Source organism: Manacus candei, unplaced genomic scaffold, assembly GCF_025592945.1.
Source record: "Manacus candei isolate 608988 ecotype Guabito, Panama unplaced genomic scaffold, ASM2559294v1 h1tg000063l, whole genome shotgun sequence".
Lineage (NCBI taxonomy): Eukaryota > Metazoa > Chordata > Aves > Passeriformes > Pipridae > Manacus > Manacus candei.
In genome coordinates, this window is record NW_026138111.1 from 3,205,834 (window position 1) to 3,229,460 (window position 23,627).

Sequence of the window (23,627 nt, forward strand, 5' to 3'; positions counted from 1 at the left end):
CCAGCAGTGCCCTGGCAGCCAGGAGGGCCAACCATGTCTTGGAGGGCATCAGGTGCAGCATTGCCAGCCATCAAAGGAGGTGATTGTCCCGCTCTGCTCTGCAGCGGTGTGGCCTCATCTTGAGTTTTGGTCACCACAATATAAAAAAGACATTAAGCTACTATAGAATGTCCAAAGGAGGGCCAAAACGGTGGTGAAGGGTCTAGAGGCAAAGTCTTATGAGGAGCAGCTGCGGTTTGTTTAGCTTGGAAGAGACTGAGGGGAGGCCTTATAGCAACTACAACTTCCTCACAAGGGGAAGTGGAGGGGCAGGTGCCGATCGCTTCACCCTTGTGACCAGAGACAGAATTTGAGGACACAACAGCAAAATGAGTCAGGCGAGGTTTAGGTTGGATATCAGGAAAAAGTTTTTCTCCCAGAAGGTATTTGGGCACTGGAACAGCCTCCCCAGGGAAGTGGTCACAGCACCAAGCCTGTCTGACTTCAAGAAGCATTTGGACAATGTTTTCAGGCACATGGTGTGATTCTTGGAGTGTCCTGTGCAGGGCCAGGAATTGTACTCAAGGATCCTAATGGGTTCTTTCCAACGCTGCATATTCTATGAGTCTATAAATATCTCAAAAGTGGGTGCCAAAAAGATGGTGCCAGGCTCTTTTCAGTGGTGCCCGGAGACGGAACGAGGAGCAACGGCCATAAACTGAAACCCAAGAAGTTTCACCTCGGCATGGAGACCTTTTTTATGTCGAAGGTGGCAGAGCACTGGAAGAGGATGGTCGTGGATTGCCCCTCTCTGGAAACACTCCAACGCCCCCGGGACGCGCCGCTGTATCCCCGCTCCAAGTGTCCCCGACTCGCAGGGGTTGGAACAGGACGACCCGCACAGCCCCCGCCCACACCTGACGGCTCCGCGCTCCGCCTGGCCCCGCCCCCTCCCGCCCGCCACTGCGCCTGCGCCTGCGCGCGTCCGCGGAGTCCTTGAGGGCCGCGGCGGTACCGCAGACATGCAGCGCTGGGGCCGCGTCTCCTGCGCGCTCGCTCGGGTACGGCGGCGGCGGCGGCGGGGCGGCCGGGGAGAGGCGGGGGACGGGGTCGTGCCGGGCAGCTCTGGCCTGAGGTTTGCTCGACCCCCGCACCCCGCCGGGAGCGGCCGGGAGGGCGGGCGGGCGGAGCCGCAGCGGGTGCGGGCCTTGTCCGCGCTCCCCTCCCTGCTCTGCTGTCGCTCCCGTCGCAGCTCGGCCGGACAGAGGGGACGCGGCGGCCGCGGGATCCTCACGGTCCCTGGGCCCAGGGAGCAGCCTCTCTGCTGCCGTGTGTTTGCCGGTGCCCGGTGCCCGGCCCGCAGAGGCCGCGGCGGCTGCGGAAAGCGCCGCTGTCAGAGGGGGCGATCCCCGGCCCTTGGGCTGCGGGACCGGGGGCTTCGCAAATGCTTCCAGGGACATCCTCTGCTCCAGTTACAGAGTCATCCGCCCTTGAGATGCTTGTAGCAGCTGTTCTGTGCTGTCCCGTTACCTTCTTGTAAAGGATAAAAAACCTTGCCCACCGGAACCTCTTCTGGGATGTTCCTAGGAAGTGGCTGAAGGGATGGTTACGGAACAACGAGACTCAAACTCCTGTAGATGTCTAACTTATGTCGTTAAGTGGTTTGAGAGCCCTGTGCGAAGGGTTGAAAGTTTGTGTGGATAGAGGCAGCCGTAGGCGAGGCTGACCTGAGAGGAGGTGTGGTGACAGGCTGAGGTGGCAGAGCAACTTCTACCTCTTGTTCCAGTCGGTGCCTGCTGCGTCTCTTTATTCATGCTGTTCCTGTTTTGGTTAACTGGTGACAGTAATTGTGTTCGCTTGTGTGTAGCTGAGAGCTTATTTTTCCTTGAAAGTAAACATCAGCTTTTAAAACTAAGTTTGTTTCCCTTTCTAGAGAAGCCGTTTTGATCGAGTTCATCATGGTCTCCAGGGAATTTGTGCAGTGTCACAAAGATCCTATGCTGATCAAGGTAGTTAATTGTCAAAACTTTTTTTTACAAAACCAGCCCAAACTCCCTACAAAAAACAAAGCATTACTTCAAACTCAGAAATCAGTCTTCCAGGTGACTGTGGAATTGATGTCAGTGTGGAGATTTGGATGAAACTAGTGGTTTATTTGCATTATTTAATGTCAAACTAAACCTGTAAATAGAAGTTGAGCTTTATCATCACTGTTTGTATTGTATATAATTAATATTCCAGAGGAGATTGTGGTTACAAGATATGAACTAGGTACAAAGTTCATAGCTTCTGCTGCTTTATAATCAATAGAAGTTGCATAGATACCTATTGCAGCCATATATTCCCCTTTATAAACTGTTCAGTAATCATTTATCTTTTGCTCTAAACATCAGTAGAAGCTATGCTGGAAAAAGGTATAATAAACTATTGACACATCTTGGGTTAAGTTCTTAAAGGATTTGTAGCAAGAGGGATGAGGAATTCAGTTTCTTCATGTCATTTTACATTATTTTCCATGTGAAATTTAAGACTGGTTGTTTTTACTGTGGAATCAATACCTTCACACAACCTTTTCCTTTGTCCAGAAAGTTACTTTCAGGTATGAAATGTAACTTCCTTATCTAAACCAAGTTTATGAACTTGCATAATTTTTAATATTTTGCTTTTTAAAACCAAATTTCAAACATGAGTTATTTCAGAAATTAAAAAGTGGTGTTCCTGCAGTAAAATTTTAATTGCTGAAACAAAAGTAACTCAAATGTTCTCTGTTTCAGTTGATGCCGATGTCACGGTTATTGGCTCTGGTCCTGGAGGGTATGTTGCTGCTATCAAAGCAGCTCAGCTTGGGTTTAAGGTAAGATGAGACCTCACTCAGATAGCAAAATAGTCACCCAGGTGAAGGGTGTTTGCGTGATACTGAAATTCTTCTGTTGCATCTTGGGCCACCAGATGCTGGTGACATCTTTCGTTAATCTTTTGTTACCTTGCCTACCCAGATTGTACAGAATTTGAAATGGAGATGGGGTGGGATGACTGTCTATAGCCCTGCTACTGACAGAGCTGCTCAGGACAGCTTGCTTTTGATTGGAAGTGATAATTGAGGTGGGCTTATAGCCCTGTGAAAGAGAAGTTGGGAAAGCAATGATAGGAAGGAATTTTTCTCTCAACAAAGTAAAAAAAAAAAGACAAGACAATGACTGACAAAAAGGCCACTCGAAAACTCCTGAAGAACAGACTGAGTGAGCTCAGAAGGGGGAAAAGCCACATTCAGCTGATAGGCTTTTTGAATGTGGGTAGAGGAATTCCATTTCCATGTGAGAATTTTAGAGGCAAAAATATGTATGTAGAAATACTGCAGTATCTTATTTACATTTATTTGTGTTCATCTCTGCTTGTTGTCTTTGAGTGCCTTTTGGAAGAGGCAGCTTGTGTCTGTGTACTAATGATGTGTCATTGTTATTGAGAGTTATATGTGCATAAGGCATTCTACATATTTTTAAACTTAACAAAAATCCAGAGTGTGACTTCAACAGGATATGTTTTTGTCTTCGTTCCTTAACATGAGACCAACTGACTCTCTTAGCACTGCATTATTCTTCTCTTAATTATTTGGAAATCTGAGAAGGCAGTGCTAGCAGTCTTGAACATGTTTCTGCTGGCCGATATGTCACAATGTTTCTGAATTATGAAGAATAGACTTCATGATCAAAATGAGCTGTTTTGACCAGCTGGTAAGGACAGGAACTGCTGTTGATGAATGGAGCTCCATTCCTGGAACAGGGCCCCAGACAGCATGTAGTCTTCATCTTTCAGTATTTTCAGAACTTGGCTGTACAAGGCCCTGAGCCACCTGACACGTCATAGAATCACAGAGTGGTTTGGGACGGAAGAGACCTTAAAGATCATCTAATTCCAACCCCCCTCCCATGGGCATGGACACCTTCCACTAGACCACGTTACTCAGGGCCCCATCCAGCCCAGCCTTGAACACTTCCAGGGATGAGGCAACCACAGCTTCTCTGGGCAACCTGTTCCAGTGCCTCACCTCCCTCACAGATAAGAATATCTTCCTGATAGCTAATCTCAATCTACCCGCCTTCAGCTTAAGGCCATTTCTGTCCCTCCATGTCCTTCTTGTTAGCCCCCTTTAGGTACTGGAAGGCTGATTTAAGGTCTCTCTGGAGCCTTCTCCAGGCTGAAAAACCCCATCTCTCTCAGCCTATCTTCATAGGAGAGGTGTTCCAGCCCTGTGATCAAGTTAATGGCCTCCCCTGGACTCGCTCCAACAGGTCCACATCTGTCTTGTATGGGCCCCAGAGCTGGACACAACACTCCAAGTGGGGTCTCATGAGAGCAGAGGGGGAGAATCATCTCCCTTGATGTCTTTGGTGTTGACTGTGTTTGGAGCTGAAGGTTTGACTAGAAGGCCACCAGAGGAGGTACCTTCAAACTGAACTGGTCTGTAATTCTGAGTGTTGTCCCTCAGTGGTCAATAGTCTCACAGCTGTGTATCTTTGGGTATCTTTAAGCCTTCTAATGTATAATGTATCAAAATATAAATATATGAGTTTCCATTAAGTTTTACATCTGTCTGTGACCTAGTGCAGATAACTGACTTGTCTTTATCCATGTCTGTGAAATTTTTTTTGTCATAATAAATACTTTTGCTTTGAGGTGTATGTTATTACTGAGCTATTAATAGTTGAGAAAAAAGGTGCTCCATGCTATGGGTTTTAATTAAGATTAAGGCCTTCAGCCACATAAATTCATGTTTGATTATTCTAAAGGTATTTCTGTGGCTGGCTATATGCCAGCTTTTCTTGGAACAAGGCTGTCCTTGAGTCCTTCAAGTCTGTGATTAACAATAGGATACCACACAAGGAGGTTAAAAAGTGCCCTGGATTCTGTTTTTCATCATAGCAAAAAATAATCATGTCACACTGCTTTACAGATAGTCAGAAAGGGCAAAATCCTTGGACATATTTATGCGTGTCACCTGTAGCACTGAATAAACATGGACAATATTTTTGGCATCCTTGAGGAATGCAAGATGTTTTTCTGAGACTGGCAGAAAAATAGATTCTAGAGTTACATCATCCATGGAAGAAACTGAGTCTGCTCTACTGAACTCCTGAACTTTTAACTTCCAATTTCAGTGCTATGTCTGCTAGCACAAGCATTAAGTCCTTGTGTCACCAACACAGCATTCCGTGTTATTGCCAACAGTGTTCTCTGGGCATTGGCTTTCCAACAGCTTTGCCTGGCCCTGTCAGGGAAGTTGATTTAAAGCGGATGAGGCAGAACATCCTTGTTGAGTAAAGGTAGGAGCAGTCTGGTGCTGTTTGATCCACAGTGCAGCTTGTAAAGCTCTTGGATTGTGTTCTCTATATTCGTGTGCTTGAAACAAGAGGAAGGGTAGGTAGAGGATCAGCATCTCACCATCTTCTTGTAATTTGAATTGGTGAATTCTGCTCTTGCTGTTAGCATCACCCCTACCTTAGCACAAAAGCAGCAGTTTAAAGAAATTATGAAAGGGTTTCACCTGGGTAGTTGCTTTTGAGCAGACTGGAGCCCTTAGAGTATAAACCAAGGAATGATTGTTTTGAGTATGTATGCACCTTGCAAAGAAGGAGATGCCAATTCTTTTGCTTCTGTAAAAATATTTTACGATATTCTCTCCCCCTTGCTGTTTTTATATGAAGTTTTGGCAGTTGTTTTTGTCCTTTGCACACTTTGATGTTGGTAAGTTGATGAGGAGGAGATGGAATGTTTTCCATAACTCTTGGTATTGACCTTATTTTTGTTGGGTTTTACTTTACTTGATTTTTATTTTTTTCTTTCTTTATAGCTAGTGGCATAACTTTATAGGAATGGGTCTTATAGGATAGTGTGTTCAGAGGGGGAAATGTTTGTGACTTGGGGGTTCTGTTCTGTTTAGTTTTCTTCAAAGAAATTATTACTTCATGAGATTTTACACTGTGCTGGTTCACTTATCTGTTGTTTGCTTGTTTTTATGCATCTTTTGCAAGATTTATATTTTTTGCTTTTTGCAGGTTTTTTCTGTGCTTGTAAGGAGAACGTTTTTCATAGAACTGTGTTGTATTTATTTGAGGCAATTTTGTAGATTTTTGAAGTAGGATAGCACTCAAACTTGTATAAAAGGATGAATGGTGCAGTGGGGAATGTGGCTGTCTTCTGGTGGAGAATTTTGTGGCAAAGAACTATTTCGTGGGTTTTAAGTTAGGAAAAAAATGAGGGAAGGAAAATCTGAGCTGCAAAATAAATTTAGCAATTAAATTAATGAGACATTTGCAGAGGTAGGATTACTAGATAATTGCCTGATCTCTGACATTAATTCTAAATTGTGATATATTCTATAAGGAAATGGTAGCACAATATTGCTAAAAGTTCTTTTTTTTGCCTGTTCTTTTTCCTCAGACCGTGTGTGTAGAAAAAAATGCAACATTAGGTGGAACCTGTTTGAATGTTGGATGTATTCCATCCAAGGTAAGTGTACATAGTTTGTCATAACTGCATTAAAACCAGCAGACATTATATGCATCACTTGGAAGAAGATTAAGGAGTTTCTAAAGACAGACATATGTTATTTAAAAATCAAAATTGTAAAGTAAATGAGCTGAGGATACAAATAAACATAGGGAACAAAAAGGGTTAAAATTTTATTTACTATTTCTATTATGCAGTAGAAATGTTTTATTTGCAAATTTTGCATTGTGGTCCTTCCCAGATGGGAGAAAGGACATGTATGAAAATCAGAGGTACATACAGATGTATCTCCTCACTCTGAGGTATTGAGTCTGTTGTAACCAGTAATGACTATTGTTTCAGACTATTATCTCTTGTTGTCTACCTGAACTGTTTCAGATGGTTGTACCTCTTATACCATGAACTCCTCTTATCAGTTTCTTAAAAATAAACCTGTAGCTTTGTCTAAGATGATGTTCTTATGTTAAAGGAATGCTGAACTGTGTCACTAGATGAAGAGAAAGTAAATCTAAATTAGAGATTTTTTTGGTTTCTTTGACTGCACCAAGCTTGGAAGAGACCTGTCTCTCTCCATTGACTGTAGCAAGAGCCTAGTTGATTAGCTCTTGAAATATTCATCTAAACTATATCAGTATTGTCACCAGCCCCAGAGATGGCCTGGAGGGTGGGGCTGGTGGTGCTTGTGTCGAGTAGTGCAGGTGGGGAAAGGGTGAGTCCAAGGCATGCACTCTGAAAGGAAGGAGAAGGAAGAAGTAGTTCAGAAGAACCTAATATTTGACATTGTCAATGCAGTTTTAAGTAATTTCAGACCTAGGCCCTTGTAAGAATAGTGCTGTTGCTGGTGAAAGGAGTCTGCCTCAATTGCACCCAGCAGGTGAAGGAAGACACTGGTAATGTCAGGTTTGTAATGGCTGTAGTAAAAAACATAATATTCTTAACAAGATCTCTCCTAACTGTGTTGCTATTTCTAATCTGTTTGCTCAAGAGGTTCTATTAGCATGGGAAGAGAAAATACAATATAAATACCAAGTTCTTTTAAATTATATATTAATTTTTCTAAAGATTTTAATAATAGTTCTAATGAAGCTCATAATAGTGTGGTATACAGAGGCACCATTCAAAAATTTCAGTCTACACAATGTTACCTTGAAAGTTTGGAACTCTGCCAGGATCTGTTTGACTTCTTGAGTCCCTTTTTGTTTTTCATCTGTTGAAGTTCTTACAAAAATATTACTGAACCCATGGTTAAACTTGAATGCTATCCAGAATTTGTTTCAATGGCAATAAACTTCTTAAGAAATGGATATGTAGGCTGCATACACTTAGGCAGTAGCAGATTATTCAAATATTTCTTTCTGGAAAGCCACCCAAAATAATACATTGGGCATGGATTTTTTCTTCCTAGTTGCTGAGGTCCTAAGCAATGGCTGTGTCTTTAAGTAATGTAGATGTTACAGGTTTGGGGTGGTGACAGTTACGTGAAATGGAGACATTCATTTTTAAGATAGTTGATAAGACTTAGTAATAAAAATGGAATGATCTTTTTTTGACAGTATTAGTTCTACTCAAGCATATCTATATAGGCCAAGTGTCTCAAAATGTCCTTTTAATCCTTTACTGTGCCTGCTTTAGATTTCAGTCTGTGCAGACTTGCACTGTTGACCTTCTTGTGAAGATACTGATAGTTTCATCTTAGAGATGGCTATAGTGAAAGAATCAGTTTGCTTAGTAAGATCCTCCCCTAACTATATTGTTATTTCTAACCAAAATACAATCATTAAGGTTCTGCATTTCGAGCTGCTGATTTATAGCCATCCTTATAAAAACTGTGCTGATTTTATCTGTGAATTCTGGAAACCCATGTACCTGAGCTGGCTCCTAGCAATCCAGCTTCAGCTCAACTAGCTATGCAATTTTATTAACTTAAGCACAACAACTAAAAATTGAACTCACATGTGTCTACACAGGCAAAAATCTTAGCAGGCATTTCAGTGTAGATTTTCCTCATCCAGGTTTTCTGTATCTTCTCTTTGGCAGTCAGAATCATCTTTCTTTTGCTCTACTTTTTTAATCCCTATGGAGTCATTATCAGTTTCTCTGGTTGAAATGTGCAGAAAGGATAGGTGTGGATTTAACCATTTTCTATTTCTGTGTTAGCTATGTAACTTTATAAAACACTCAGGAAGAGTTACTGTGTACAAGTTTGGTGTTTGAAGTATACCTTTTTTAATACCTACATCAGACTTTTTCTTAATAGTGAGAATGTTTTGCACATAATATCAGATTTTTGTTTTCTGATAATATAATAAATAACTCATTCTTGTGAATGTATGTCCCAGTTCACATTTTTATGTGTCTTTTTTAGGCCTTGCTGAACAACTCACATCTGTATCACTTGGCCCATGGAAAAGATTTCGCTAATAGAGGAATTGAAAGTGAGTGTGAAGAACAACTGTCGGTGACTGTTAATATAAATGGTTTCCATCAACAAGCAAATTTAATCTTTCAAATCTGACTGCTGTGGTTTTCTGATCAGAAAACTTTTTAGACTTTATAAATAATATCCTTTATCTGTCATTTGGAGGCTTAGGGACATGTGTTTGCTCCTCGAACCCTGAATAGATAAGTTATATTTGCAAAGTGTAATACTGATTTTTAACATAGGTGGTGTTAAATGTAACCTTTAGCATTTAGTACGGCCATTCAACACATCAGAGCTGTTAATTGTGTTGAGCTTAGGTCCTTTAAGATTAAAACACAGCAATGCTTGATGTAAGTTTTTTTGTTTTTTTTTTTCAACCTTAGTTTCAGGAATCCGTTTGAATCTAGAGAAGATGATGGAACAGAAGAGTAGTGCAGTGAAGGCATTAACAGGTGGAATTGCTCATTTATTTAAGCAAAACAAGGTTAGTTTGGATTGTAAACAAAGGTATATCCATTTTTCTGATCTGAATTTCTTGCTTTTTACACTTCCATATTGCCACATAAATTTGAGTGGCTGACTCAACAAGGGCAGAATTTGAATGCTTCTCTTCTAGAAAACTTTGAAATTATCAGTTCCTTCATTCTTTATCTACCTAAAAGAATAGTGTACAATTACTTTGTGATTTGTACCAGATAGTGATGTAAAGGTATGTGTTAGCAGCCCCTCTAAACATTAGTGAGGTTTGGATGAAATGTAGCCAAACTTACGTAAGGAATTTGAATCTGACTTTACTGTGTTCTGATTGCTGAAGGTTGTACATGTGTCTGGGTTTGGAAAAATAACTGGCAAAAACCAAGTCACTGCAACTAAAGAAGATGGCAGCACACAGGTTATCAATACAAAGAACATACTTATAGCCACAGGCTCAGAAGTTGCTCCCTTCCCAGGAATTACTGTACGTATTTCAAATGTTAAATGTACTTTTTTCCAATGTCTTATAGCCACATAATTTAATGTGTACAATTTTTTGCATCTAACTGCACCTCACCTTCTGTGTGTTTTCTATATAATGTGTAAAAGAGATTGTAAAACCTCCATTCGTGCATGTCTTTGTCATTAGATTGATGAAGATAATATCGTGTCATCCACTGGTGCACTGTCACTGAAAAAAGTTCCTGAAAAGATGGTTGTCATTGGTGCAGGAGTCATTGGTGTGGAACTGGTGAGAGTATATTTAAACTACTTGGTCTTAAATTTATAAAGGAACAGGGCGTTACTTTTTGTTGTATTTGACAATGTTGCTGTGATTTAACAGTGGAGTGGGTTGTAATGAATCTGCTCAGACTTCAGAGCCTGCTAGCTCCTTTTTTTACCAGAAAAGCTGGGATGTGTTTGTGGGATCAGTACTTCTGCAGCTGGTTAGATCAACAGAGAGATGAGAGGGGAACATATAGGGCCTCACATGTTCATTTTTCTTTTTTGGGAGGGCAGGGGTGTGGGGAGATGGTGTTTAACTTTTGCTGAGGTTTATACCTGCTCTATGTATAGATGAGACAACTCTATTTTAAGGGAAGTTCGCTTTAACTCAGGATGAATTGTTGTGTTTAGGAGTTAATCCCAAGAAATTTTTAATGTGATGTGATTGTTCGATAGAATATGTGCAATCAAAGGAGTGGAGACTTTGTAGTTCATCTTGGTCTGAGTCCTTTTGCCTCATACATACACAGTTCAAAAAGAATTTATATTTGCTAGTCTTGCAACTGCTTGAAACTTTGCACATCTGCTTAGCCTGCTGACCATTAAGCAGGGAAGGAGAAAGCAAAGTGAAATTCTTTGCTGGATGGGTATAGGTGACTGCAGATAAGTAGGGTTTATGTGGGTTTTGTTGGAGAGGCTGATGATTGTGGTTATGGTTATATGGTTAAATACATACAGAAGCAGCAGTGGTTCCATTTTATTGCATAAAATTTCCCTAATGTGCTTTGTTTTGATTAATTTCTAGTGCTGTTACACCACAAGTAATTTCCTTTGAGTTTTGCTTTCAAAATCTTTGATTTTGAATTTCTTTTATACCTATAATGTAAAACATACATGAGTTATACTTAGTTATTTTGTTAGCTATTTCTTTAAAAGCCTAATTCACTAAATTCAATCATTGAAGTTTGGGGTATGCAAATACTTTTTTTTGATGGAAAGGTTGGGGATAGTTGGACTTTTTTCATTTTACACTGTAACATTTGTAGAAACTGATCAGTGCTGTTATGTGTTGTCCTACTTTTGAAAAGTTTACAGTCTGTGGTAAGTATTAGAGTAAAAGTGTCTGAAGTTTGCTTTTTAAAAACTCTCTTTACCTGTGTTGTTGTGAGTACAGGGGTCAGTTTGGCAGCGCCTTGGTGCAGATGTCACGGCAGTTGAGTTCATGGGCCACGTTGGTGGAATGGGAATTGACATGGAGATCTCTAAAAATTTCCAACGTATTCTTCAAAAGCAGGGATTTAAGTTCAAACTGAACACCAAAGTTACTGGTGCTACCAAGAGACCAGATGGAAAAATCGATGTAGCGTAAGTGTTTAACATAAAACTGGGGGAATGCCATATATATCTTTCCTCCCAATACATCAAACCTGCTTAAAAATACAGTCTGATATTATTTTTTAAACAGGAAAAAATGCATTTAGAATGAAACTTAATTCTTTAGTAACATTTAATTTTTATCCTCTATTGTAGTTTACAGAGCTGATAATTTTGGATTTATTGAGTCCTAGGTTGCTTATACAGGAGAGGGTCCTTTGCCTTGAGTTGCGGGTGTGGTGGGATAAAACCAGTGTTGTTATAATGAGATCACTAACAAAAATAGAACTCTAAATTGTTCTTTTCATGAAAGATATTTGCTTCTGGTATAATTAGCATAAATATCATGATTGTTCATACAGTCATTTTCAAGCCATTAATTCTTGCTGCTTACTGGAAGGGTCAAAATGGTTAATGTTACTTAATGAAAGTAAACTTAATTGTTTCTTCACTGAAATCTTTAGATGGTGACTTGTATTTGCTGTATCACCTTAGCTAGGGAGATCTGTCCCCTACTGTAAAGGTCCAGAGTTTGGGCTTCTTTACATGCCATGCTGATGCTGGTTGGATCTCTCACATAGTCTGTTTCTACATTTAGAGTTCTATTTTGTTTCAGGACTATGGTTTTGAAACACACTTCCTACTTGTCTTCACTTACCATGCTTTGGTTCTTGCACTCTGAGAGCACATGAACTGAACTTGTTCTGAATGCAGTTAAACACAAGATGCACTTGAGGGGATGCATGTGATGCAGGGCAGCTGCTGATAAGTGTTTGGTACTCAGACCTAAAGAAAGCTCAGAAGACATGGCCCTACTCCACCTCAAAAGTACTTTGGATGCCAAGTACTCAGCACCAATTGTTTTGCTGTATGGGTCATGCTACTTGCTAGTGAAAATATACCCTAAATTTCTCTAACAGTTGTTAAGAAATGTAGTAAGAGGTGTTGTCCCTTCCTCCCTCTTCTACTCCTGAAGTCTTGCTGGGAGGAAGCGTGGGGCAGGCTGAATGCAAATGCTTTGGGTGTCACATCCAGCCAGCAGGTCACCACCTGAGTCATAGCAGTTACTAGTCAGAGAGAGGCAATGCTGCAAGTTTACAGCTTAGTGGTTTTCTCCTTATTTTTCTATAGTGTTGAAGCTGCTGCTGGTGGCAAGGCAGAAGTAATAACTTGTGATGTGCTCCTAGTTTGCATTGGTAGACGTCCTTTTACAAAAAATCTGGGTCTTGAGGATCTTGGAATTGAACTTGATAAGAGAGGGAGAATCCCAGTCAATAACAGATTCCAAACCAAAATTCCAAAGTAAGTAAGACTAATTTTTTTCTTACTCTTTTTTTTAAGCAGAACACTTATATTTAAAGTTTAGCCTACTAAAGCACTTTATATTTTTAATGGCAGAATATATATTTATTTTCTGAGGGGAAAACTCAAGATATATGTTTTATTTCAGGATCTAAAAATTTTTATTCAGCCTTTGAAGTTTTGTAATTTAGAAATCACTGTGTATTTCACGTCACTAAGTACCTCTTGAAGTGTGTTCCTTCTGTGAAAAGTGCAAAAATGTAGTATTTTAATTTATTTTGATTAGAGTTTTCAGTAACTTGTTTCAAACAGACTGTTATATGAGGTAGCCTAGGTGTGCTAGGATGTTTTTAAACAGTGTCTTATTCTGTTTCATTGGTCTGATAGCATCTATGCTATTGGTGATGTAGTTGCTGGACCTATGCTGGCCCACAAAGCTGAGGATGAAGGCATTCTTTGTGTAGAAGGCATGGCTGGGGGAGCGGTTCACATTGACTACAACTGTGTTCCCTCTGTGATATACACTCACCCTGAAGTGGCCTGGGTTGGCAAATCAGAAGAACAGCTGAAAGAAGAGGTACCTTTTGTTTTTTCAGACAAAAACTGTTTTTCCACCTTGGGTGTGGTTTCACTGTCTAGTAGTTTTTCTAGCTACTTTATCCAGAATTTCTGCATCTGAATTTATTGCGTAGGGTATGATTCCCTCCTGCATGCCACTCTCCCAAGAATCATAGTTTTAGTGACTTCCATTCTGTGACATTAATATTGTTTATTTGCAAATTAATCTTTAATAACCCCTTATGCCACTTTTGGTGGTTGTTCTTATGCATTGTTCTGTGTGTCTCCTGTGTTTCATTTCTGTATTACTTCTGTTCATGTACTTAGCAAATTTTCTGTCTGATTACATTGTTCTTGTTGGTCATTAACTCAAGAACATCTGTTTTGTAGGGTGTAGAATACAAAATTGGGAAATTTCCATTTGCTGCAAACAGTAGAGCAAAGACAAATGCTGACACAGATGGCATGGTGAAGATACTTAGTCAAAAATCAACAGACAGGATGTTGGGTGCTCACATTTTAGGCTCAGTAAGTATTGTACATTGTGCTGTCTTGGTCTTGTAAGGGTCTTTTTATTTAGTGTTGCACAGTTTTAGACTAGTGGTTGAGTTAGGAGAAGCAGTGTTTGTTTCTGTGATGAGTTTTGTGGAATGGGGTTTTTTGGTGTGTTGGTTTTTTTTTGGTGGTGGTGGGTTGTCTTGTTTTTTGGTTGGTTGGTTTGGTTTGGGGGTTGTTGTTTGTTTGGGTTTTTTTTTGTTTTTGCTTTGTTTTGTTTTGTTTGAGTTTTTTTAATGAATACTGCCAAACACTTGAGAGAACATCAGAAATTACTTACTCAAGTTTTGGAAGTTGAGGGAGCTGAAAAGACCGTGGCTTTCTTGTTGGTGTTTTCTTTTTTTCCCCCTCTCTCTGACTTCAGACATCAGCAAAGCTGGTATCCTTATCTTGCAGTCACCAGCTCTGGAGTCGTAACTTATGGAACTTTGCATAAAAGAACCTTTGGGATATTCCCTGTTTGGGAAAAGTATTTCCCTTCCCCCCTCTTCCCCAGTTAGACCCTAATCTTTCTCCATTTCATTTCTTAGCTTTAAATATTTTTTTTTTTTCGAAAGAGCTATGCAGAAACACTTTCATACATCTTTGTGTACAGCTTTCTTTAAGAGAAACACTAAAACTGGTCTCAATAAAACATTATGCCAGTTATTTTCTCTTGCAGTTCCAGTAATTTAGAAATCAACATGACTTAAAGGAAGCACAACTTAAGTCTGACTCACACCAATAAATATCATTTTCTTCATTGGGAAAGGGCTGGGGGAAAAATCTTACGATTGTGGATCTAAGTGCTAAAAATGTAACAGGAGACTTCACTATTTTTGACTCCTCAAAGAAATTTTACCCAAGTAAATACACATACATACAAGAAATACAAAGGGGGGTGCAGATGTAGTAACCTGCTCTTGCTTACCTAGTTATCTGTTTCAGTTTCCAGGGGGACACTGAAGTTTTGGGTACACTTCAGCAATGAGGTACCCTGTAGTTTTGAGAATGTGTATATTATCTATAGTGGAAAAATGCCCAGCTTTTGTACAACTCTCAGCAATGACAGAAAAAATACCCTCATTAAGAATTATATTTAGTTTTAAACTAGGTTTGAGTATAGTCACCAAAAAGATTAAGTACTTACAACTTACATTGAAGCACAGCTGAAGTGCTAGTTAAAATACACAACTTCTCTTTTTTAGCAAAAAATGCTTATTTACAAGCTGTTACTGATTCAGAAGAACCTGGACAACTGCATAAGGATTTGTGCTAATTGCAAGTACTATTAAATTACAGGGTGCTGGTGAGATGGTCAATGAAGCTGCCCTTGCTATGGAATATGGAGCATCATGTGAAGATGTAGCCAGAGTTTGCCATGCCCATCCAGTAAGTCTTTCCTGAAGTGACTGTTGAACACCAGTACACAGCCATGCTGTTATTACATGTACCTATTAATGACTTGTCTCAAATCTTCATTTGTGAAGCCTGGCCATGATGATTAATGACTTGTAATTTTTTGTGTTTGCTCTCTACAGACAGTGTCAGAAGCCTTCAGGGAAGCAAACCTAGCAGCGTCCTTTGGCAAAGCTATCAACTTCTAAAATGGAAGAGCAGATCTTTGTACATGTATAATACATCTCTGAAAACGGACTGTGGGCCCTTATGGAAGGTTGAGTCTGAGGATTTTAGGACCGAAATAAGTGAATCTCTTAATTTTAAACATCAGATATTTAAACAAGTAGAGTTTGGAACAAGTGGAATTATCCAGTCTCTGTAAAGTAAATACTTAAAATTACATGTTTATTTACATAATGAATGTTGCAGAAAAGCAGCCTGACAGAACTCACTTTTTCAAACCAAATATTTTGCTGCTGCATGGGATTATCAGGTGTGCTGGTCAGAACTCTGGGTAACTGTCCAGCATACCTTATGTTTTCTTATTTGAAGTAGTGATACAATAAACCAGTTGAATGCTGGCACTTGTAATGCCACTGGCACTTAAAATGCCACTGTCATTTCCGCACAAAAACGTGGTTCCTTCTGAAAGGATTAACTTTAGTATTTAACCTACTTCCTATATATGAGTACCAAAACTTGTTTTGACCTAGTAGTGTTAGGATGTTGGGAGAAGAGGGGCTCATATAGGTCAATTAAAATTATATTGACTTTTTAAAGAGAAAATTACTTTTGTGTGTGATTCTCCAGATGTCATGTTTTCATATTGAAAACTCAAAGGGGAAAAATCGAGTGCTTATTGAGAAATGAAGGACTGAAGACAAATTCAGCATAGTGCAACCTAATCTTTTTTTGTTCTTAAAACATCCACTGTCCAACTCTCTTAAACTTGAAATGCTAAAACTGGGTAGTGCAGCAGCCCTTCCTCTGAAGTGCTGTGACACGAGGGTATTCTGCACCTTCCACACGTAAGGGCTGCAGTGTCAGCTCTCCACACAATTAGGACATACATTCTTCTCTTCTGTTTTCTATTTCGTTCTCTCTTTCTGTCTCTTCTGTAGCAAGAGAGCTTAATAAATATTTGACATGGCTGGAGGGTCTTCTTCTGTTTTGTTTGCTGATAGTATCCTATTAGTGTCTAGGTTGTTAAATGTGAAGAAACTCACAAACAAATGGCATTTTGGAAGATCCTTAATGTATATAGGGAACATGCTCAATTCCAGTAGCTCATTTTAAAGTTTTCCAGGGTACCACTTCTTTTTTTTGTTAGGCTCTTCTGCCTTGAAGAAAACCTTAATATCTGCTGGTATTGTGCATGTCCTTTTTAATTATGCCAGTGGAATGAGAAGTGTACTTTCAGAAAATGGTGCAACAGCTACTTGGTTTTATGTAGACAAGATAGTTACATCTTTCTACCTTTCTTTATAGCTTCTTATTCAAGTATTGATCCATTATCTGGAGTGATGGAAATGTATGCCAGCATTACCATTTTGTTAAGATACCAGTTCATCAACAAAACACCACTGATACTCTTCTTTATTGTGGTAATTTTTTAAAATGTAGATGGGGTTAAACCGTGACAGCTCACTAAGCTGATCACCAGCTGATTCATGGATATGCTGGGTTAGTGAGTTAATGTGGATCTGTTTTCAGGTGGCAGTAGGAAGCTGCTGAAGGGAAAGCAAAGGTGAGACAACAGTGAGGAGGAGACAACATCTCCCTGAATACTTGTAGCAGTCTTACTGCAGTTCATACCTGAGGTTCACCAGTTACAAATCCTTGTATCTCATTTTGTTCATGTCAAATGAAGTTTGGAAAGTCATGGAAACTTAATCAAGAATACTGCTAAGACTATACTGAAGACTATATTTTTCCAGATACTTAAAAATAAAATTCAGGGCCTTAAAATTTGTTAGTTACTTCTCTCACTGTCACTCCCATTCTAGTTAAGTGTACAAAGAGTTACTGTAAAAGTAAGAGGGTCTACTGAGCCACCTGTCAGTGGTCTGATGGCTGTTAGAACCTGAGTGTTGCAAAGTTGGCAAACTTTTCAACAGCTGCTAAGTGTACTGGCAGTGAACTCTTGTATGATGTTGGTATGGTAATCAATTCCTATAACAGATTTTTTTGTTGTAGCATTTGTAACCGATGAAGCTTAGGGGTAATAATTTATTTAAACATCAGTTTGCTTAGTAAGTTATGTATCTTTCCATAGTTGTCCTGGCTTTCAGTGCTGTTTAGTGAAGGTTAGGGAAAGTGCCAGTCAAAGTATGTACAAAGATACAATCCTCGGGTCAGAGTTAGCAGTCAGGATGTGCACATTGCACTTTTTGGTGCTTTGTGTAGCTGATGGATGTTGTAAATCAGTTTGTGCCATCCTGTGTGTTTGTCTGAAGGTGTGTTGTTGTACAGATCACTTTAAGTATGGTGAACCAAATGCTACTCTTGCACTTCTTAAAAGTCTTACTACTTGTGTTAAGTACAGGCTGTTCTTAGAGATCTGTCTGCATACAGCTTCTTAACTGGTTCACACTAAGTGCCCTGTGAACTTCTGTAGTTCCTTTCCAGACAGGATTAATATTCCAGGCTTGGTTTGTCACAAATTTGGTGCATTCACCCCTTCAGTACTGACCTCTTCAGTTTCCACTTCACAAATCAAGTGTTCCTTAATCAGTGACATGAAACTAGTGTCAAGCCTAAACAGATATCATGCAGAGGGTAAATAATCCTTTCTGAGTACTGTGCTGTAACTAGCTGACCACACATGGATGGTATTTCTTCATATACTGGTAATTTGGTCTAAGTCACCATCCTATATTTCACAGTAATAGGAGCCCTTATTTAGAATTACATAGTTCAAGCCACTATTTTATTAGATCTCTAAGCAGTTTAAAAAAAAGACTTGCTAAAGATTTAACTGATGTACCATTGCAGCTACTGAAAATAGGAAGGAACTTAATGAGTCATACTAGGTACATACAGAGATACAAAAGTACTGTTTATTTTCAACATCAAAGTTATTTGTCTTTGGTTCTGTGACTTTAAAGTCAATATAAAACCTATTCACCTTATCAGGTCTGAGTGTAATGTCAAAAAGAACTAGTATAATACTTGTAAAACCCATCCTGAACACAAGCATTTCCCACTCCCATTTATAAGCAAGTGCTATAAACAGCAACTTTTTGGCTGATTGTCTGTAAGAGGGAGCGAACTGTCTCTTCCAGCTCCACCAGCTGCTTTGCTTTGTCTTCCAGAACTTTTTGATTGTTTTCATATGTATTTTCCAGATCTGTAAGCAAAGGAAAGGAAAAACCAGCTTAATTTGGGGTGTTTTAATGCAGTGACATTTAAATTGCTATAGTTATGGATAAAGTACTATTAATATTTATTTTTATTTTGCAAGATAATCTGATTGGGGGGGAGGGGGAAGGCAAAGGCTGGAATGGCACCTTTTTGTTTCCTTAACACTGGGATGTAAAGCAACAAGGAAGTTATTTTCCAGAGGTGGAAATTCAAAAGTATACCTCGATTCATGGTGAAAATAAGTGTCATTCTTTGCTCTATGGTGGCTTTTACAGAACAGTGGTATGTTTTGGCTTGTGGTGATTAAGCCTATTCAGCTAGTCACTGTAACTGTGCAGGAATAGCTAAGAGGGAAAGAATGAGTTCCTGGCCTGGCAAAACCAGAAGGAAAACCTAGTTCCCCTCCCTGGTAGCATCCCAGGGCAGATGGCCTCCTCCTGTTTTACTCAGCCTTAATTGTCAACAGTAAATATTAAATTAATCTGTAAACAGGAACTTGTGTCCTGATTAGCTTTTGTTTTAACAGCTTTCCAGGGCAGGGTGGGGGCAGTACTGCTTGAAGATGGGGGTCTTGCTTGAACAGGTTAGTCGTCATCCTAAGCACAGTAGTTACCTTCCTTCCCTGTAGTGGTTTCTGGGAGCAGTGATGGGTGCCCTACCATAAGTTTGTGTCTCACCTATAAGTTTCAGCTTCTCTTATAGAAATCTCTGATTCAAAAAACTGTATTGTATCCATAAAAATAAGGAAAGGAGATCAAGCCTCAGTAACAATTAAGTTCCTTCCCCCCCCCCTTGCTTCTGATGAATACAATAACAGTGTGAAATTGCTTCATGTGCTTAGGTGCCAACTTACCTCCTCAGAACAGCCTTACCTTTGAGCAGCTGGAGTTTGCTGTTTGCTTGAGCCAGCAAGGCTTTAGCTTCATCTTGCAACATGCTGGCTTTCCTCCTGGCGTCGGCCGACTCCTCAGTCTTCTTGGCAATGAGTTCTTCCACGGTTCTGTACTTGCCGCTCAGCTCCGTGTTGAGGACCTGTTCCAAATTCAAGCACAAGATGGAGCTCACGCGACAGCCAATACAGCGGGAGTTGGCATTTCCTCCCTCTGCCCTTACTAGTCTGGGTGGAAGGAGAGACTACGCTGTTAGCTCAGTTAACAAAAGCAGGAACAGTTTCAGGGTATTTCCTGCTTACTATTCAAGACTTTAAGGGCTGGGGTGAAGACTCATAAGTTGCTCTTTTGCAGATCTGTGGCTGTTTTATAGCTTCAGTACTGTCACTTGGCAGGGATTTATGGGATTAATTTACACAGTTCTGTAACTAATTAGTTACACACTTCTGTAACTAATGTACAGCTGGAAAGCTACACATGGTAAGGAACTGGCACTGTTTTGGATTGAATGCTTGCATTTGGGGAGGAGTACTCTTGTTACCCTTTCAGTAATGAGACAGCTGACTAGTTTGTGCAGGTGAAGGTGCTGGAGAAGTCACAAGGTTGGTTTCTCAGCTCTGCTTTTCTCTGTGGGGTTAAGATTGAGAAGTCCAATGGAATTCAATCATTAAGCAAGTTAACAAACTGCAGCAGTACTACTGGAAGTATCTCATGTTTACTTGACAGCATCTGAGATATTACTTAGTGTTTGGATATTGTTGATTTGATGGATAATACAGCTCTCCTGGCAGAAAATGTCTCTCTGGAGACTGATGGGCTAACTACAGACAAGAGATGGGAGTAATGAAACTTCCTTTGGCAATCTGGTCAATTGTTTTGTTAATGAGCATTCTTTTGCTATTACAAAGGTGTTTAGCAGACATTGGGAGCAATGCCACCTGGTCAGAGAAAAAATCTTGCATCTCTGATATTTAAAAATTACTTTGGTTTTATAATAAAGTCATGATTTTTCTTGTTGCTTGATTCCATGTATGCCAAATTCTGGGTTGTTTGTCCTGAAGCTATCATTGTCATAGAACCATAAATACTCTATACAAGTGAAAAAAAGAAAGTACCAGTTCTCCTGTGGCAGATAGTAAAGCTGAGGGCCAGAAACATATCTATGAAAGGGTGACAGTGTGACAGGTTTCCTGCAGCTATTTTGGAACCTGAAAACTTCCCAATACTTTTCTCTCTCTGTATTTGGATCCAAAGTAAAAAGCAGCTATCTTGGATAAGTGTGTAGATGTTGGGATTTTTTTTTACCCCCAGTACATGACCAATAAATGTGATGGATCACATGTTTTCACTGATGTTCCTTTAGCCAAAGCTGGGATGGGAGTTTTGTTGGCATTCCCTTAGCATCTTTCCTGAGCTTCTCACCTCTTTAACTTCTTCAGCATTTTGTTTTGCAGTAATAATTTTGTCTTCTATGTTGTCCACATTCTCTGAATTTGTAGCAGCTTTTTGCTTAAGGTCTTCAACACTCCTCTCTAGTTCAAACAGACGTAAGGTAGCATTGTTCAGCGTTTCTGCAGATGCTGCATTTTCAGATTCAATCTAATAGAAAGAAGGATGAGAGTTACACTTTCAAAAGACACTGGATATACTACTAAACTTTCTGGATATACTCTGCTCAACTAATTAGTTTATGTCTGTAGATCTGATTTAAAAAAACAGTTGTTTTAGTTTTGCTAAAAATGGCCAATCGGAGTCAGGGTGAAAAAGCCCACTGCTTGAAAACAGTACATATGAGGCTGCAAAAGCATTATTGAACATGGTTAAAAACGATTTGATTGCATTATACATGCACGAGTTGCCTAATCTGCTGAGAAAACTTCAGACGTTTGACTTCAGCCTGTGATAATGGACTTGTGAAGCTTCTAAACTGGCCAAGCTTCATGGGTATAGATAGCACTGTGGTGTCCTGAGGGCCTTGAGATGAAATTTGAAAATACTTTATCTGACAAGATTACAGCACTTGCCACTTCAATCCAGCATTCGTTTATTTTAGTCTGAAGCTGCAGTGGTGGATGACACTTTGCACAGTTACACCAGTACATGACCAGTGTGGCTTGCCTTAGCTTTAGAAGGCTACAATCCTGCTCATTTTACTTGGACGGTGCAGGATATGGGTTGAGAAAAGCCTTTTGATTTTTGGTTCAGTTTGGTTTGGGTTTTTTTGTGGTTGGTTGTTGTTGTCTGACTGGGGTTTTTGTGAGCAAACAGTCCCCTAGCATTTGTCATACTCAAAAGTTGATGTGAAGGCAGGAATGGTTTAGATCCATTTTAAGTGCAGTTTTTGCTTTGCAGTACCCAAGAGCCTTCCCTAGGCAGGCTTACATCAGTTTTCAAGTATCAGACTTGGTGCTGTTTCTATATCATAAGAAATAGTCATAAAAAACTCACTGAGGTCAGCAGGTCTTGAGTTCCTTTAATATCTTCATCAGCTTGTTTGATGGCTTTTTCAGCTGCATTTTGAGCTTTTTCAGCTTCTTCCAGTGCTGCTTTCACCATGTCTGCAGTGACTTTAACATCTGTTGCACCTTTGCTGTGGAGCAAGAAAGACTCTGTTAATGCTAAAAATGCTTTTACTTTGGAACTGGAAAAAACCCACACACTGCAAAGGAACATTTTTGCCCCTTACTGAAGGAATGAAAATCTACATCACGGAAAGTTAAACTGCACCTTCTCATACAATGAGATGAAACAGGGCTGTGTACCTTGCTTTTTTAGCTTCCTCCAGTAGCATTTCTGCTCTGGCAATGTCTCCAGCGCTTTGCTGCAGAATGACCTCAACATCAGAGAGGCTTTCCACACGCTCGCGAATATCTTCTGTCAGGGCTTGCAGCTGCTGGGGAGTGCTTGGCATCTCCATGTTCAGCACTTCATTAGCCACTGCCTCGATGCTATCCAGGTCAGCGCTGTCTTCTAGTAAATGGACACAAATAACAAAGATGTGAGTAAAAGCTTCCCTCTGTCAAGTCTCAGTATTAAAGTTCTTGTCCAGCTGCTCCCTAAAGAAGGAAAATCACAGGAAAACGTCTTCCCACAGACTTATGGAAAATCAAGGTGTTAAAACTTCCTTAGGGTGGAAATTCCCTCTTGGGAGAGGTCCAGCAGGTGTGGAGGCCCTGCTGGCATAGCTCTCTTGGAAGCCATTTGAAGATCTTGGTGATTAGCTGGGGGGGGGACCTGAGCCCCAGGAAACAAAGCCAACAGCTGCACGTAAATGTATTTGTGCTAACAGCACACTCAGCCCTGTGCAAACAGGGAAGGAATGGGTTTGCCATGCTGCTGCTTGCTGGCAAACAAGGCTTTCATTTAACCTTTACATGCTTTCTTACAGAGATAAATTCAGTTTCTGACTTTCTTCCCCTTTAATACTACTTTGTCTTTCTAGCCAGAACTTATGAACATACTTGGCTAAGTACAGCACTACAACAGCCTCAGCTGAAACGCACATAAGAACATGTCACAGTTTGCTCTCACTTTCCTATTGTCTTCGTTTTCTCATGTTTCCAGATTTCATCATAGACACTAAGTCTGTCTGGGGAGGGGGGCAGGGAACAATAACACAACTATTGCATTAACCCTTGGAGGATGATATAGATCTAAGAACAGTTTTCACAAACCCAGAATCAAAATAAAATGTAAGGTTTTTACGCATTAGGAAGTCTCTAATCTGCTTAATAAGATTTCTCAGATCTTCATTGCTTCTGTCCACTTGTTCTTTTGTAGCATTGGTTTTGAGCAAAACTGCTTGTGCATTTTGTTTTGCTTCATCAGCTCTCTGTTTTGCCTCAGAAACCTAAAGAGAGGAAAATGGAAGGCTTGATTGCATATCTTGTCATGCTTTAAGGCCTGTTTTAAAACAATTCTGTTGGAGTTAGAGGTAATAGTAATGAGGAATGCTTTTTCTCATAAAACTCACAGAACACTTAGAAGCTGGCCCTGATCCATACCCCCAGCGCTAGTTTAAACAACTCAGGCTGATGTTTAGTTATCCATGAAGCTTCACTTTAGCAAGCTCCCTTGCTGAGGATTTTTACAAGCAT

The 23,627-nt window shown here is 40.0% G+C and overlaps 2 protein-coding genes across 2 annotated transcripts in view; one reads left to right on the forward strand and one right to left on the reverse strand.

The window, feature by feature from the left end:
* Positions 1 to 910: 910 nt before the first annotated feature.
* DLD (dihydrolipoamide dehydrogenase) lies at positions 911 to 16,427 on the forward strand. Its single transcript, XM_051805208.1, has 14 exons — positions 911 to 1,040; positions 1,913 to 1,988; positions 2,754 to 2,833; positions 6,418 to 6,486; positions 8,852 to 8,921; positions 9,292 to 9,392; positions 9,723 to 9,866; positions 10,032 to 10,133; positions 11,283 to 11,473; positions 12,614 to 12,784; positions 13,172 to 13,361; positions 13,733 to 13,870; positions 15,179 to 15,268; positions 15,418 to 16,427. Exons 1-14 carry the CDS (start codon positions 1,002 to 1,004, stop codon positions 15,481 to 15,483), a joined length of 1,527 nt encoding a protein of 508 aa, XP_051661168.1. The 5' UTR covers positions 911 to 1,001; the 3' UTR covers positions 15,484 to 16,427.
* Positions 16,428 to 18,174: 1,747 nt separating this feature from the next.
* LAMB1 (laminin subunit beta 1) overlaps positions 18,175 to 23,627 on the reverse strand; it is a 43,274-nt gene continuing 37,821 nt past the window's right edge. The window contains exons 28-33 of the mRNA XM_051805206.1: positions 23,236 to 23,380; positions 22,293 to 22,500; positions 21,979 to 22,120; positions 20,953 to 21,129; positions 19,513 to 19,672; positions 18,175 to 18,626 (exon numbers count right to left, since the gene is read on the reverse strand). Of these exons, the coding sequence (XP_051661166.1) occupies positions 18,490 to 18,626; positions 19,513 to 19,672; positions 20,953 to 21,129; positions 21,979 to 22,120; positions 22,293 to 22,500; positions 23,236 to 23,380 (969 nt within the window). The 3' untranslated portion in view covers positions 18,175 to 18,489. The remainder of the gene's footprint in view (positions 18,627 to 19,512; positions 19,673 to 20,952; positions 21,130 to 21,978; positions 22,121 to 22,292; positions 22,501 to 23,235; positions 23,381 to 23,627) is intronic.